Genomic DNA, 18,088 nt, shown 5'->3' with positions numbered 1-18,088 from the left:
TCCTCCAAAATGCGTGGTCTTGTACCTATGTTAAAAGTAATTTTTAAGAGAGACAGGTAAAACAGTGGAATGGCCGATGAAATACCATGCTGTATAAAGCTCCGTCTTTTTACATTCTGAGTAGAAATTATATCGAGATTGATTTTGCTTTCCATCCTTGTGGGGGTAAATAAATACCGAGATACATTAAATCGAATATACCCTTTCCCCACAAAATTAGTAACCTTACGTTTGTGTTGGACAGAAATTATTATTCGATGTGTCCACATGCAGCTGTTAGCTTAAGGTGTGACGATGTGGGTTGCGAAGTAAGGGAGATCACTCCATGTGCCAACAAGAAGGTGAGAATTATGAATTACAGCTGGTTGGCGTTTGAAAACAGAAAGCTGTCTTAAATTATCGCACATTACTACAGTCCTAGAGGAAGTTATGGTTCATATGGTTTTAAAAGTAATATAATATATAGAAAGAAATATATTATAGTTTTTGCAATGCTTGATATTTCTTAAGGCGCTACATACCGTGGATCATAACTAAAGCGTCATGCTGACTCTAGGATATCACAGTCTGTCCAAAGAACCAGTCGACAAACACCTGTATTTCCTTGACCATAATGTGGTTTAATACTTCTACATTACAGTATGGAGCTTGAGCGTCTTGAAGAGAAATTTGAACTTTTGAGAAATGAAGTAAGTTTAACGCAAAAAATATCTGTACAGAACTACAACACTCAATGGTTTTTCTTTATATCTTGAGATGACACTCACTCATTGTTTACTAAATTCCATTGTGGTCTCTTCTCTGCGATCTCTCAAACAAACCACCCACCACCTTTTCTTCATATCTCAAAGTTATGTGGAACGGCATGAACATCTCAGTTTTCATGTTATCTTTTATGTGTACGAGGTTCTCGTAAAGGAAGTCATTATGCATCACCTTTTACCTATGGCCATATTTTGATTCAACTCCTCGCATTTCCTACGTTTATTTAGAGAATTATAGCATGGCTTAAGAAATATTTAATGAACATACCCACCACCCATATATATACATATATATTATCTATAAATATGTGTGATTGGGAATCATACTGTCATCTTAAACGATATTGAATCCTTGTCATTTAGAAAACATCTTCAGGAAATTCTTGATGAAAACAGATTTTTGTGAATATGTGTTTTTATAAGTGTACATATTTTATACATGTATTTCACCTTCTCAACTAGATAGTGTGAATATGCATGTGTGGGGGTATATATAGATATAGATATAAGAACAAGCACCTTAGACGAGTAATAACTTCTTTTTTTTTTTTTTTGTACTTTAATTGAAACCATTTCACTTTTATAACGTGTCTGTTTGGTGATTGTCAGCGGTTCGGAAATATGGGTTCCATCAGATTCGTGTCTGCTTTGATATTTCGCCAAGTTCGAAAGCTTCAATGATACTCCAACGATTCAATTTGCTCCAAAACATCAACATAAATATTTATGTAAAACATAGATGTGTGTGCATGTACTCACTAAGTTTAAGAAATATTGAATACCTTCCAAACGCTCTATGAATTGTTTTTTTTTAACTATCTGAAGACAGGAGCCAGTATTACAATTAATTAACGTACTCTTTTCTTCATTAGCTTCGTTGTCTTTGTTAAACCACGGCGTCTTTTTGCCTATTAATTGTACGGGTAACTGTGATTTAATATCCGTGATCATTTGGCTCGGCGTGCAGCACATTAATCTTTAGGTTTCGATTAAAGCTGATAGTCAGTCAAATAACTAAGTAGAAACCAGAAGTCCGGTGTTTCAGACATGTGAAGACCACAGTATGCATACTCCGACAGCGTGTGCTTGTTGCATTCTCTCCGTTGTCCAGTTTGTTTTCGTTTACCTCTTGTAAACCCCGATCGAGGAAACCTGCGATTAAAGGCATTCAAGCCATTACCATCACGTCTTTTTAGGGAGACCTAGTATTACATTATCAATGTATTCATCCCTTATTTATTGATAGTAGTAAGTGACATAAGGGAAACTTGGTCGCGATCACTTAGAGGCTCCTCTGTAAGTTCTAGTGGTGACTACATTAGATGTGAGCAACATTACAACGGTATTTATGTTGGTATGCATCTCATCACAATATTTGAAAGTAATGACGGTAATGCTACCAGTGATATTTTTGCGTTCCTCGAAAAAGGGTAGTATTGATATTGCAGTAATTTGTAGCGTTTAGTAGATGTGTTTGGGGATGATTGAACACAGCATATACGGAATGTCAAGGACTCTGTATTTGTATGTAGGTAATTCATAGCATTTGCTTTTTATGTGCATGTATATGTTTATATTGTTGTTGCTTCTGCTTTGATCCCTGACTCTTAAGGCTTTCATCACGTTAACTAGCGCTTAGTTTTAGCTTATGTGGAAACCAGTAGCTGAAAAATAAAACCCTTAGTAATCCTGGATCACAATTTATACTATCTTTTTCTCAGTTTTGTCTTATATGTCATTCCTAGCTTATAACATTACGATTATTTATCATCATCGTCATTATCATTCATTGTTAGCGCCCATTTTCCATGCTATCATGGGTTGGATGGTTTGACAAAAACCAAGAAGCCAGAGGACTGCACCAAACTCCAATGTCTGCTTTGACATGATTTTTACAGCTGGATGCCCTTCTTAACAACAACCACTTTACAAAGTGTAGTGGGTTCTTTTTATGTGGTGTTGATACTAGTGAGATCATGAAATAACTTGCAAGACAATACCCCTCAACTGAGGAGGTTGTGGTATTAAGGGAGATGGATTTATGCTAGGTGATGAGTGGTTAAAGTATGATAGAGGGATAGAAACAAGTGTTTTACAGTAGAGGAGGTACATGGCTACCCTAATTGGAAGAGGAGAGAAGATAGTGAAGAAGTGTTAGGGCATACTCTCAACTTACAGGAAGCTGAATGTAAGAAAAATGTTCCAGAAGATTGGACTGGTAAGTTCGCAAGAGTGGCAGATAAATAAAAATGGAAATAGCGCTGTACACTTGCAAGGTGAACGCAATTGAGGTGGTTAGGAGGAAAAGGTAGAGGCAATAGGAGGCAGTACAGGTAATGTAGAGTGTGTAGTGTGCAAGAGATGCACAGCACCAGGGATGAGGTCAGAGGTCCATAGGGGTGGAAATAGTGAGATAAATCTGGAATTTCTTTTCTAGCTCTGATATAGAATCTGCTTTGAGAACAAGATCATCAACATATAGTAGTTCCCAGGAGCTGCCAGTCTTGAATTCCTCTGTTATGGCTTCACGGACTCTGATGGAAAAGAGGGAACTGTGGACTGAGCCCTGATGAATGCCTGCCTGTACACCAAATTGTTTACTGTACTTGTAGTTAATACAGTTCTATATTTAAGAGGTGAGGAATTACATACATTATTTATATTTGATGGATATTTGTCCTCATCTTGTTTGTTATTAACACAACGTTTTGGCTGATATACTCTCCAGCCTTCATCAGGTGTCTTGGGAAAATTTCGAACCTCGGTTCTCATTCCTAAGGTATTTTTCAATGTTATTATTATTATTATTATTATTATTATTATTATTATTCAGGTCACTGCCTGGAATCGAACTTGGAATCTTGGGGTTAGTAGCCCGCACTCTTAACCACTATGCCATGAGCATATGACGTAGTGGATAGTGGTTAAGAGCGTGGGTTACTAACCCCAAGATTCAGAGTTCAATTCCAGGCAGTGACCTGAATAATAATAATAATAAAACATCAAAAAATACCTTTGGAATGAGAACCCAGTTTCGAAATTTCCCAAGACACCTGATGAAGACAAGAGGGTATATCAGCCGAAACGTTGTATTAACAACAAACAACATGTGGACAAATATCTGTCAAATATAAACAATGTACTTGTTATATTTCACCTTACTAACAGCATCTCTGTACATCTTTCACAAGCCACTCATCTACCCCTTGCCTCCTCAGAGCCACCACATCACACAGTGGGGTATTCTATCAAAGGATTTCTCTAGATCAACAAATGTCAAGTGCAACAGTTTGTTCTTAGCTAAATACTTCTCTTGCAGTTGTCTGACTATAAAAATAGCAGTAGTGCTTCTCCTCAGAGCAAAGCCAAATTGCATTTCATCTAGCCTAGGTCTGTTCCTAATTAGTTTATAACTCTCTCCATAATTTTCATCACCTGGTCCTATAATTTGATGCCTCTATAATTATTTCTGTCTAAGGAATATCCTTTACTTTTGTAGCAACTAATTTTAATGCTGCTACACTTGTCACTAAGGATTACACCTTCCTCAGGTGCAGTCCCAGGAATTTTTTGAAGGGAAGACACAAGGTCAGAAGGGTATACAGTTCCAAAAGAAAAGGACATAATAACATTATTTAGAAGGGTGCACTTCCTTTTTTAGGATGGCACATGCCCCTCAGGCTATCCCCTGTTCCTGAATAATCTGATTAACTGAGTAACTATCAAATATTTTGAGCATCTCAGCAGTGACTCCTGATGGCCCAGGGTTTTTTCCTGTTTTCATATCTTTAATTGCCTCAACTACCATACTGCTGTCCACTAGGATAGCTAGTTCCTCTCTTTGGTTTACTGGATGCAGGCTCCCTTTATCCCATTCATTCTCCACATTTAATAGCCTTGCATAGTAACTCTTCTATACCTCTTTCTTGTCAGAATCACTAAGTGCAAGCACACCATTATCCATCTGTACAAACTTCTCTCTCACAACATCTTGATTTTCTCTCACACATGGCCTAGCAATCCAAAACACCTCAAGTCTCTGATCTTCATGTTGTAAAACATTAGCTAACCTCTCCCTTTCTGCTTCTGTCCTTGCTATATAAACCTGGCATCTAGCTATCTGGTATGATTCTTTGCTACTCCCAATTTTCCATTCTTTCCAGACTCATCCCTTCTCTTTTATAGCCCTCTCAACCTCACTGTTCCACCACCATGCCACTCTTGGTCTAGCAGTGGCTTTGCTGCAACCATAAATTTGGTCTGTCACCCTCCATAGATTGTAAGAACTTCAAGTTGTCCTCCACACCATATGTCTCTGTCTCTTCCTCCTCCTTGTCAAAGCTTCATTCAGAACACCTCTAAATCTCTGCCCATTTGAAAGATCCTTGAGCTTCCACAATCTTCTTTTCTATATCAGCTTGCATCTCTTAATCCTTCTGGTCCCAAGCTTGAAATCACTAACCACTAATCTATGTTGAGTTGTAGTTGTACATTCTTCACATTGGAAAGATTTTGCATTTACAAACATTCACCACTCTATCTGTCTGATGAGGATGTAGTCAACCTGGCTAGTGTGCCCACCAGATTGATAAGTAATCAGATGTTGGCAGGTTTCCAGAAGTTAGTGTTGTAGACATGTCAGCCATGTGTATCATTATATATATATATATAATATCCCTGCATCCATCCATCCATCCATCTCTCCATCTATCTACAGGGTGTAGTGAATAAACAATCTAAATTACACAAAAATGAAAATGAAACTGACATTTCATTTTAAGATATATTTACCAAAATTACACAAAAATATCTTGAAATACTAAAGAGTAAATTCATTCAATAAAATCGCCATTAGCTTCAACCACAGACGACTTCGGTATCTCCTGTAACTCTTTTGGACGGTCTCTGCCATAAACCTTGCCTTCAGTTCATCTTGGGTATTACAAGTTTTGTTGGTCTCTCACTCAACTGTATCTTACACAATAATCAAGGTGGTTGCAGTCTGGGGAGTTAGGTGGTCAGATGTTAGGGGTGATGTGGTTGCAAAAATTGTCTGACAGCCATGGCCAGGTTCTCCTGCTTTTGTGGCATGGTGCAGAGTCCTGTTGCCAGACATAGGGTCTTCCAGCAGCCACCCTCTTGACCCAGGGCAGCTGTACCTCCTCCAGGCACTTGAGGCCTCCATGTTGAGTGTGAGGCTGTGTGGGAAGATGAATGGAGGCATAACATCGCCATCACTAGTGGTCACTCCAAACACCATGATGTTGACTGGATGTTTCATTTTCATCATTCTTGGTACATCTCCTCAGATTGACACCCAAACACTCTGAAATGTTTGTATTAGAGCTTCCATCATGAATGCCAAATAAATTTCTAGTTGTGTAGTGTAAAGTCAGCCTTAGTAAGATTTGAACTCTGAATTTAATGATGATAATGATTTCTAGTATTGGCCCAAGGAAACATACTTGGTTCCTGGAGAAGCATCACATATTCTGGTGCATATTTAGTTAAGTCTCATTACATTCTGAATTTAAATCCATTGAAGACCAGCTTTGCCTTTTGTTTTTCAGTCCATGGAATATGCACCAGAGTATGTGATGCTTCTCCAGGAACCAAGTATGTTGCCTTGGGCCAATACTAGAAATCATTATCATCATTAAATTCAGAGTTCAAATCTTACTAAGGCTGACTTTACACTTCACAACTATTGAATTGCTAAATTAAGTAAATGGAGTTGATTGAGTCTACTATATCCCTTCTTCCTTTCTTCAGATTTGTGACCTTTGTAATGGTATAGTTATGATGCATCGTCAGGATCACCAATTTGTAACGATAGGGGATTATGAATTTGCAACAGCTGGAATTAATTTGTAAACAATAGTATGGAACATTGGAGTCATAAACAGTTTTTAAGGATTGGTTCTTTGTTGATTGCCATTATGTAAAGATGAAAGAACAGTGATTGAAGTTGTGAAGAAAATGTTTATTACCATTACATTGTATATCACCTTGCCTCAATGCACAGGTGATAAAATTGTAAAGCATGTGAAGTAAGATTGATGTAGATTTTCCTTGTATAGTTTGTTTGTGTTCTCATCATTGTGTAGTATTAATTACAGATAGAGATGGAGTAAAGTTCTAAGAAGAAAATCAGCTGAGCTAGCGATAGTGAGAGAGTCGAGGGAAGTTGTCTCACATAGTTGCTGGTTGTTACTTTCTTCTTCCCTCTGGCCATTTGTCATTAGCGGCTGCCTGCTTGTGGCCATGATTCTGGTAGTCCATTCACTAATTGATGGTTGCTCTCTCTAACTCGGGTTCTCACTAACTGGAGTTGTCACTAACTGACTTTTGCTTGGGTCCTCTTGCTTTTATAACTATCCAGAAGGATAGACATATCGTTGAGAACAATTGATTTTGTTAGTGGCACTTGTTATCTTAATTCTAGCTTTTGTTGACCGAGAAGAGGTCAGAAGGGTCAAGTGGTGAAGACATTATTTTGCTTAGCTAAGGCATCTGGCAAATGTAAACTGCTGTCACAGAAAAACTATTGTTTTACTGTGAAAAATGCTGTTGAAGTGTTAATTTAAATTTGGCTATCTAGGATCAAATCTACTTCATGCCTGCAAGATCCACTACACCTTTTACCAATAATAGAAATCATTATTATTATTTGGATGGCAGAATTAAATGGCCTTGTATTTAAATATATCTCTTGACATTCTGCATTTACTTTCTGCCAAAGTCAATTTCCATTTCATCTTTCTGGAATTGATGAAAAATATTGAGATTGATTTCATCATTTACATTTCTCCCTTCAAAATTTGGACCTTGTACCTAAAGAAGAAATTATTTACATAATTGTCTGAAGGTAGTGAAGTTGGTACAGAGAAAAGGGAGTTAAACTAGATCAAATGCTTCAAGTTCAGGGTTTAATGTATCTGAGTTCAAATCCAGTTGTGACATCAATTTAATTTTCCCATTTGAGATGGTGCTGAGTGGTTTCGATCAACCTGCGTCACTCATTGCTAAGTCAAACTAACTATATTGTCTACTTTATTTTCCATCTTTTCTTACTTTAGCATCAAGCATGTCGGAGAAAACTTGACAGTAAATGCGAGGCATTGTTGATTTTAAGTCGGGAGATGGATCAGTGTCGCAGTGAGCGAGATCAGTTCAAGCTAATGGCTGAGCAGTTGCAGGAACGCTACCAGACTCTGAAACGGCAGCTAGCTGGCAAGGTAAGTTCTAGTCTTCTGTTTCACCACTATAGTCAAGTTTGCATTGATAGAAACATAATCTTTCCTTCCCTTTCATACAAACCCCAGTTTACTCATTTACAAATAATCAAAGATGCAAACACACACTCATTCATTTATTCATTCACCCATACCACTTTTAGAGTAGGACATTCTCATATCAGACAGGAGTGAACAAGATGAGTATTGTTGGTATGGAATTAAAAAGTTAGATCTATATATAATGTAGGAGACACACATTGGGGGAATGTGAGTTCCAAGGAACAGCAGTACTCAAAATGAAGGATTGGCATGATGTAACATTTGCTGTGATTCTTGAAAAAACAAAAAAGCATGAGGGAAGGGTTCAGTAGGTAGCGAGATCGTGTCAACAGCTCACATCAAGAAGTAGGTTGAAACAGGTATGTTCTGATAAGTAACAGCAGCAAAAGAAGCAGAGAGAGAATACATAATAAAGAGTCAAAGATTGAAGATTGTTTCAGTAAGAGTGACTTTATTGATTTTTTTTTCTTTTAATGTGATTTAGGATGCCACTAATTTAAAGTTTTGAGCCATTCTAAAAATGAGGAAAATATTCTATATAGATGGCCAAATAGATATGATACTGGGCTACCAACTACCATGGTTCATGAGTTCAGATTCACTGTAGATGTTGGGTCTTTGAGTAAGGGTGCTTTAATATCATATATTTCAGTTTACCTTACCATCAAGAATAAATACAAGAACTTTGGGAAAAGATACCTGCAATAGACAGTCATTCTATCCAGGCAAAGATATGTCTCTCATCCAAATAATAGTGGGGTTGAGTGCAGATTAAGCAATTGTTCAGTGAGCTCTTGAGGTTTGTGAAAGGATTAACTAACTGTATCTATACCTTGTAGACATTTATGTATTTACTGTGTTGAAATATTTTTTGCATTAATGAGAAAACTAAATCTCTTTTTGAGGAAGTTTTAACATGTTGAATATGTGGGGATTTCTCTGAGAGTTTTTCATAAGAAATGAGCATGTTATATGATTTATCTGCCTAAAAATAAATAATGTTTGAATTTTTACATCATTAGATATGACCTGATTCCTGGATTCCTGTTCAAGGATCTTCTTTGGTAGAAGAAGTAGATGTTTAGATAAAGCTGCTGCTAATACCAGTAAACATGGCATAAAAGATTTTAAGGTCATAGATAAAAAGTTCATGTTCAATCCTTGGAGATACAAATATTTATGGGGCAGAAGATTGAGTGAGTACCTCTGATATAACGAAATATTGTTCAGCCATTGATACAGCTTTGAATACTGGTGAATAGTTCTGAGTATAACCTATGAAAAAAGGAGTTTGATCAAGAGGTTTGCATACCACGTTTATCAAAGGATGTTCTAATCAGTATAAAAATCTTGGTTTCTATTTTTTTTTCTAACCTAGCAGTACTGTTTCAGATGTAAGTTTGGAAGACCAGATGGTCTATTTCTTTTAGCTGAAGGGTATATGGTTATTTGATTTTAACCTTCATGTAAGAATATGAGCTTATTTTTGAGTAAGAGGTCAAGATAACACCACCTAGACATGTGAATTTGGCAATTTTATAAAGATGGATGATTTGTTGGACTGAAGCAGCAGAGGAATGGGAAGAGATTTGTGTTAAAAGTAAAGTGGGATTTGAAATGGAAAGCAAAGCTTTTGCTTTTGGCTTCAAGGATACTGCTACCACAACAGTCCAGAAAATTACTTAGAATTAGTCAAGAGAAAGTTTAGAGCAATCAGGAAGAGAAAACAGTTTTTTTTGTTTTTGTTTTTTGGAAAGGGCAGGAGAAACAGTATGCCATGTGAAATTTTTCTTTTCATATTTTTGCCATTAATGTTTGCACCATTTTCCTCACAAATCTGTATAAATCCACCTAAAACATTACAATTTTAATGCAGATTTGTTTTATATATCAAACATTCACTCATAATCACAAACTTTTGCACATCTTCATAGATGCAAATATCTACACAGACACAAATACTTCCATTCTGTGACTGCATATATGCCAACACATCCTTCTACATTCCTTTGCATTCATCTACACCCACAGTCACTAAACCTTTTTTATTTTCTCTCCCTGTTTACGGTTACTTCTGTGTTCCTTTCTGTTGAAGAGCTTAGGTTCAAAACATAAAAGACTTTCTCACTTCCCGAACATTAAACTAATACATCTGTTTGTTGTTTACACACCCATCTTCATCTTTTGTTTTTTTGTAAATTCTATCTATCTCTCTCTCTATCTCTCTCTCTCTCTCTCTCTCTCTCTATATATATATATATATATATATATATATACACACACACAAATATGATCTCAGTCAATTAGACAGGTACATATACAATGTTATTCATTGTTGTTGTGTGAGAAATATTATGAGCATATATCTATTATTTCAGGGTTTTGGTGGCACCTCTTTCTACAGTGGAGATAGGCCTGACTGTAGAGCAGAAGGACAGGTTAGTAAATTAGAATGTATACTTATTTATGCTAAATGTTGAGTGACAGTACAGGTGGCATATCAGAGTGAACATAACTAAGTTGCTGGTTTCATTTTTACTGTCTGAATAATACTCTTAATGCTCTATCATGGTTGATAGATTGCAGATCTGTGATTTTCAAGATTATTATTTGTGTTTCTTTTTGTTGTTTTTATCTTAGCCTATAGTCTGCCGTGATGGGATATATCATGTTCAGAAAGATGAAATAATTTTGTGAAAGAGATTAGCATTATACAAATGGAGTAGGGTCCTCATAATGAAGTGCTATGTGTAACTTGTGGCATAATTAGTGTTTTAAGGAGAGAAATGGTATGGTTGATAAGAATTGGAAATTTGATTGCAACTTGCAGGAGTGCAGCAAGCAATTTTTCTAGGTAAACACTTTATTGTATGCATGTATACAAATATATTCAACATATACACACATACAGAGTTACTATGTGAAAGAGTCATGATAGCTATTTAAAAAATATATATGCTTTTATAATTAATTCTGTTTTATTTCTTGATAGTATTGTATATTATAAAGTGCTAAGAAGTATATTACACTATGAAGAAATAAAATAAAAGTAATTTAACTTTAACTAATATGGATAGGCACAGATGTGACTGTGTGGTAAGAAGCTTACTTCCCAACTACATGGTTCCAAGTTCAGTCCTACTGTGTAGCACCTTGGGCAAGTGTCTTCTACTATAGCCCCAGGCTGATCAAAGCCTTGTGAGTGGATCTGGTAGATAGAAACTGAAAGAAGCTTCTCGTATATATGTGTGTGTGTCTCTGTGTTTGTTCCCCACCACCACTTGACAGCTGGTGTTGGTCTGTTTACATCCCTGTAACTTAGTGGTTTGGCAAAAGAGAACGATAAAATAAATATCAGACACTGGGATTGATTCATTCAATGAAAAATTCTTCAAGGTGGTGCCCCAGCATGGCCATAGTCTAATGACTGAAACAAGTGGAAGATAAAAGACGTGTGTGTGTGTATGTGTGCATGCATATATAAATAGTTACACTCACATAGAGGGGTTGGACAAAATAATGGAAACACCTTAAAATTTCAAACAAATTTATTTTAATATGGGGCAGGACCACCTTTGACAGTAATTACAGTGTGAATTCTATGAGGTATGGACTTGTACAAAGTTTGAATTGTTTTCAAAGAAATTTTTGTCCATTCTTCAACTAAAATGGTTTACTAAATTCAGTTGTAAAATAAGCTGTGCCAACCACTATTTTCTCAACCATACTATCAAGAAAGAAATGAATTTGGAATGGCCATTATTAAATTCCATATTTACTTTGATTTGAATATTCATTATTGCTGCATGTACTTCCTCTTGAGAATATGCTTCCCTGAAGAAATAAAAAAAATTCAGCCGGTTAATGTTGCAAAAAACCCCCACTGGTTCTTGTCTAGTCATCAAATTTAAATGATATTAAATCTAATTTGGTACTTAAATGAGTCTAATTTTGAGAAACTAAGGCATTATAAACATATTTTAATATAAACTGTTATTCTTATATATTGTAACCTTTTTGCTTACAGCTACAATTTATGAGTACTGCTAAAATTTCAGATTAATAAATGAATAAATAATGTGTGGGAAAAGGGAAAGTATACAGTTGATGAACGTCAGTTGTGAATGCTTCCAGGTTTCTTTATGGCTCTATTGATATTTTAATTTAGCATTTTTTTCTACTTCTAGAATATTCACAAGTTGCTCTCTGATTCTCGGGATCATAGCAAATCATTACAATTTGAAGTGGATGATATGAAACAGAAACTTTCTGATGCTCAGGGAGATATCAAGGTATTTTTTCAGCTTTTTTTTATATTCATTTTTAAAAACTTTTTGGGAAATTATTGGGACACTATCTCAGTGTAAACAAAGTTAAAAAATTTATTGGTCATAAAAGTAATCAATGTTGGGTTTAACTTCGTATGAATCTCAAGTTGTGAGAGAACTTTCTTAAACGTATTATGCACTTCTAACTCAATTATCTGACACAATTATCTCAGTTATGTGACACATGCATACATAGATACATATACATCATCATCATCATCAAATGTCTGTTTTTCATGCTAGCATGGGTTGTTAGTTTGGCTAACTGGAGAGCTGCACCAAATTTTAATCTGATTTAACTTAGTTTCAATGGCTGGATGCCCTTCCTAACACAAACTACATTTCAGTGTTTGTGGGCTGCTTTTAATGTGGCACCAGCACATAGCTCTTACAGGCAAATCCTCTTCACCAGGAGGAGTGACCTTAACATTCTACTGTGGTCTTCTTGAGTACAGGATGGGTTTTCTTGATATATATATATGATCATCATTTAGCATCTATTGTCCATGCTGGCATGGATTGGACAGTTTGACTGGAACTGGTAAGCTGATGGGGCTGCACCAAACTCCAGTCTGATTTGACATGGCATCTATGTCTGGATGCCCTTCCTAACACTTACCACTCCGAGATTGTAATGGGTGCTTTTATGTACCACTGGTTTGACACCAATATCTGCCCCAACTATGATTTCACTTGACTTAATAGGTCTACCTTCTCAAGCACAGCATATTGCCAAAGGTTTCAGTTAGTTGTCATTGCCTCCATGCGACCCAGCACCTCAGAAGGTGTGTTTATGTGCCACTGGCACAAGTGTTAGTTACATGACACCAGCATTGGCCAAATTGCCTCCGTGAGGCTCAATGCTCGAAAGGTCTGTTTTATGTGCCACCAGCATGGGTGCCAGTTACATGACACAGACAACGGCCACAATTATGATTTCACTTGGCTTCACAGGTCTTCACAGACACAGCATATCGCCAAAGGTCTTGGTTGCTAGTCATTGCCTCCATGAGGCAGTGTTTGAAGATCATACTTCACCACCTCGTCCTATGTCTTCCTGGATCTCCCTCTTCCACAACTTCCTTCCCCTGGTAGAGATTGGCACTTCTTCACACAGCTGTCCACATCTATATGCATCACATGACCATACCAATGCAGTCATTTCTCTTACACACCACATCTAATGCCTTTTATGCCCAACTTTTCTCTCAAGACATTTACACTCTGTCATACATGCTTTAAACAGTTTGTAACTTCACTAAGAATTGAAAACAGCAATGTATAACTTTTTTTCCTGATTGATTACTTATTGTGACAAAAAATTGCCATTAGTAATATTGTTACCTGATATTTGTCTTCAAATAGCTGTTGCGAGAACAGATTGCACGGCAGCGAGTTGGTACCACAGATGAGGGTATCAACACTCGGCATTTTCCAGCCTATGAGAGAGAAGACCTTGTACGGCAACTGGAATCTCAAAAGGAAAAGGTTGGTTGTTAATCTTTTGTAGAACTGTTTCCGAGAATGAAAATGATGGTAATAACATTTGATGTTAATAGTTGTTTGTGTATAACAAACATGAGAAACAGCATAAAAACTACACAGGTTCGATCTCTGCCAGGAATTGTAAGTAGTTATAGTAAAAATATTGATTTTTAGGAGCATGAGATAAGCAGAACTGGTAAAGCACCAGATTAAATATTTCATCAATATTTAGATTTGTCCTTTTACTCTGATCACTTCAAGCTTACAAGCATTATGGCTCATGTAGATTACATTAAAAATTCAGCAGTTCATTTCTAAAATCAATTAAGAGCTGCATCTGACTGAAGAAACAACCTTGACAGAAATGACTTTCACATAATCATTGTGTAAAGACTAGCTGTTTACATTGAATCAGTTGAAAATAGTGTCTGAAGCACAATGGTTAATGAGGTTACAGTCTTGAACACTTGCTCTAATTGTCATGAGTCTAAACATTATTACCAATTGTTGTATTGTATTCTTTGAACAAAATAAAATGATTCAAATTCATTATCAGCTACATTAATATGGAAAATATTTTTAAATAGTCAAGGAAAAGATATGAATTCAGTCTCCATATATGTAGAAATGTATCTATTTGTGACAACTAATTGTCTATGACTGTGTAGATGTTTGTGTGGTTGATCAGGTAAACTATGACACACAGAATAAAGTTCCTTGTCCAGAGATACAAGCAGTCATCAGTAATAATATCTAAGTAGTCATAAGGAAGTAATAACAGCACAGAGGGATTAATAAATGTGTTGTTGGCTTGCAATGCTGAGTTCAATTTACAAGAAGAACTACCTATCACAGACTATCATTCTGTTACCAAGGAGGTTGTTCTCTCTCACATCCACTAAATGGTACAGAATCAGTTATTCAGAACCAGCTTAAATAACTCCTGTAATTCAGAAAGAATCAATCAGTTATAGTCGATTTATCTTCAATTTCTTTCTTTCTATTGTATCACTTTACTTTATATGATTCTTTAATTTTTAAATTGTTTAATTAGTATCTACAGCTGGAGCGAGACCTGCAACATGTACTGGATGAGAAAGAAGAACAAGAGACTGAAAGAGATGCTTACAAAACGAAGTATGAACGCTTAAACCAGGAGCTGAACTATATACTGAAAGGAGATGAGAGACGAATTCTTGATATCGATGCCATGGTCATGGAGAATCGGTATGTTCCTCTAAAACAGTTTATTGGTTCTTGGAATGCATTGTTTTTTTTTATTTATTTATTTATTATATTATCAAATTTGGATATATATGTATATAATTATATCAATTCATCATCATTATTGAACGTCTGTTGTCCATGCTGGCAAGCTGGGGGGGCTGCACCAGTCTCTAGTTTGATTTGGCATGGTTTCTATGACTAGATGCTCTTCCTAATGCCAACCACTTTACAGATCTTGCTGGATGCTTTTGCAAGACACTGCACAGGTGCTTTTACATGGTTCCATATGGGCGCTTGTATGTGGCATTACACGGGCACTTTTTTTATGACACCACACACACTTTTACATGGCACCACATGGGTGCTTTTATGTAGCACTGTGTGGGCACTTTTACATGACACTGCACAAGCACTTTTACGTGACTCTACACAGGTGCTTTTACATGCCACATAACACACACTTTTATGTAACACCACACAGGCGCTTTTACATGTTGCCACATGTGTGCTTTACCGTAGCACCACACAGGTGCTTTTACTTGGCACTGTCATGAGTGCTTTACACTATCAGAAGGGTTGGTCTTAACACTTCTGCTGTAGAGTACGGGTCTTCTTGAGTACAGCCTGGCATCAACTAGGTATTTCAGCCCTTTGTCATCTCACCTGAAAAAATGCATGCACACATTAGATTTCACAGATAAGATGATGTAGAATCAAGATGTAGGGTTTCTTGGGTTATACTGCAGACCCAAGCCTGGAAATTAAATATTAAATTTATGTTGATGAGTATTTGTATACACACTGGTGAGCTGGACCTTTTTTCATTGTTTTTTTTTTTATAAGGGGCTGGTTGTTAGCACCTTTTCTAAAATAAGAACCAGTTGTTAATTTTTTGGTACATGCTGGATAAAGATTTTCTTTGGAAAGTTAGAATGTCAATCATGCCACTGACTAATGATTCTTCCCACCCACATAATGGAAATAGAGTTGGCTCTTTTGTGTTTTGAAGTGAAAGTTAATCATTGCATATAATTTTCCTTTGATCCAACATCTTTACATCAGTGTTAATGGTGGCAGCCCTGATGTTTTGTACCTGACAGGAAAAGGAGAATTTCTCATGATGGCATGGGTTGTAGCTGAGTGTCTATTTTCTGCATCAGTGAAGGAGTTCATGTGATTGTTTAATGGCTGTGGGATTCTCGCACAAGTCTAATGGCTCCATCTGGCCTCTTCTATGCACATCACTGACATGGTAGCTTAGTCCTATGTTGGACAATCAGTGCTTTTCATTATATTTGTGACTGTCATAATTTTGATGTGGCTTTATTGGCTGAATGCTCTTCTTGTTAGCAATCACTCGACATTTTATTATGCTACAAGTACTAAAGAAGTTGTCTATCAGGACTAAAGTGTCTCTCTACTCCCTGTCCATTTTCATTTAGCTATTGCTTTTCTAGATGATGTGTGGTCCTCATCTGTGGAGACTTTCATTCAGAGTTAGATACTGCCAAAGTTGTTCACAGTGCATGCAAACAGTGTAGAAACTGGTAAAGAGATAGAAATATGGAGTGAAGGAGACAGTGAGATATAAGAAGAGCAAAATAGCAATAGAGATATACTGCTAACTAGACGTGTTTGGCAAATAGGATGCTACAATGAACAGGTATTGTTTCACAAATAGACCTCAGCAAGTGGGAAAATGGGACATGTGAGAGAGACAGGGAGAGAAAGAGAGTGTTATGAGGAGAGTGTTATGAGAAAAAAAAGGGATATATCTATACTGAAAGAGGGAGAAAGAGATGAAGCAGGTAGAAAGAATCTTAAGGAGGTAGTCTTAAAATGAAACTGTTGCTGAGGCATTGGGTGAATTATCAAGAGACTATATTCTGACATGGACTCTGGTGATTGTTCATATCACTTAAAAGCTCTTGTGGTCTCTCTTCTAACTATTTTGCATGTAATCTGATTGATTAGTTAAAGTAATTCATAAATAAATCACAAAATGAATACTAATAATATAGTAGCTCCATCAAATCTAGCTGTCGTAAATGAAATATGGAAAGCTGTTGATTTATTGATAATCATACTAGTAAATAGCATTAAGAAAGAAAACATCTGTTCATGAACTCTCTTCTTAACATCTTGTATATATTCTGAATGATCAGTTATGATAATTTATTGATAAACAAATACTTAAACAGCAAAATGAATAATAATTAGTTTCATATAATCTGTATGTATAAAATTGTATAAAATATATACTAACTAGTACCAAAACATTTAAAGTGATCATCTACAAACGTTTGTGTATAAGGCCAAATGTGGTAGACGCAGCCACTTATAAATGGAAATCTGAAGATAATGCCTGGCTGCACACGCACACATAGCCCCCTCCCCCTCCCACACACACATTCCCTCCTTCCCCTCGCTTTCTCTCTCACTCATGCATGCAATCAAATTCATTGCTAATTTTTATTCATTACTTCAAGTCTAATTTTAAATTTCAAATTTCTTTAGAGATTATTGTGGCATGAAATTCAGAATCATAACTAAAAACATTTATATAGGATAGGCTATGTATGGTTACCTACAAAATAGGCTAACAAACAACACATTAAAATTGTGCTTTTCCTTTGCACATTTAGTAATTACTGATTACATTGGTGTATCAGTGGTTGGATATAGCACCGGCTTCACAACCTTAACTGATTGAGCAAGCAGCATAAATAGAAAGGAATTTGCACCTAAAAAGTCATATGCATAGTGCTTGGACTCTATTCTATAGGTGCCTCTACTTCATACTATTCTAATTAATCCTGTTATATGTGAACAATGTTCCCATTAGTTTTCAGAAGCCATTGTGCAAAACAAATTCTATATTCTGCAGGGTTTTTTTCTTTTTTTTAAAGCAAAAGTAAGAGTACACTAAATACATATATAATCACCATTGTTTTAACGTACATATTTGCATGGGTCAAACGGAATT

The 18,088-nt window shown here is 36.2% G+C and overlaps 1 protein-coding gene across 3 annotated transcripts in view; it reads left to right on the top strand.

Moving 5' to 3' along the window:
• The first annotated feature begins 232 nt into the window (after positions 1 to 232).
• Positions 233 to 18,088, top strand: part of LOC115229201 (coiled-coil domain-containing protein 149) — a 49,631-nt gene continuing 31,775 nt past the window's right edge. Inside the window, exons 1-6 of one of the 3 annotated variants that reach the window (XM_036499220.1) lie at positions 233 to 689; positions 7,844 to 8,002; positions 10,441 to 10,500; positions 12,250 to 12,354; positions 13,756 to 13,878; positions 14,930 to 15,102. In XM_036499220.1, the coding sequence (XP_036355113.1) occupies positions 642 to 689; positions 7,844 to 8,002; positions 10,441 to 10,500; positions 12,250 to 12,354; positions 13,756 to 13,878; positions 14,930 to 15,102 (668 nt within the window). In that variant the 5' untranslated portion in view covers positions 233 to 641. The remainder of the gene's footprint in view (positions 690 to 7,843; positions 8,003 to 10,440; positions 10,501 to 12,249; positions 12,355 to 13,755; positions 13,879 to 14,929; positions 15,103 to 18,088) is intronic. The other 2 variants (XM_036499214.1, XM_029799598.2) reach the window with 2 other exon arrangements.

This window comes from Octopus sinensis, linkage group LG2 (genome assembly GCF_006345805.1).
Source record: "Octopus sinensis linkage group LG2, ASM634580v1, whole genome shotgun sequence".
Classification (NCBI taxonomy): Eukaryota; Metazoa; Mollusca; class Cephalopoda; order Octopoda; family Octopodidae; genus Octopus; species Octopus sinensis.
Note: the sequence above shows the minus strand (reverse complement) of the source record. Positions and strands in the feature narration are given on the sequence as shown.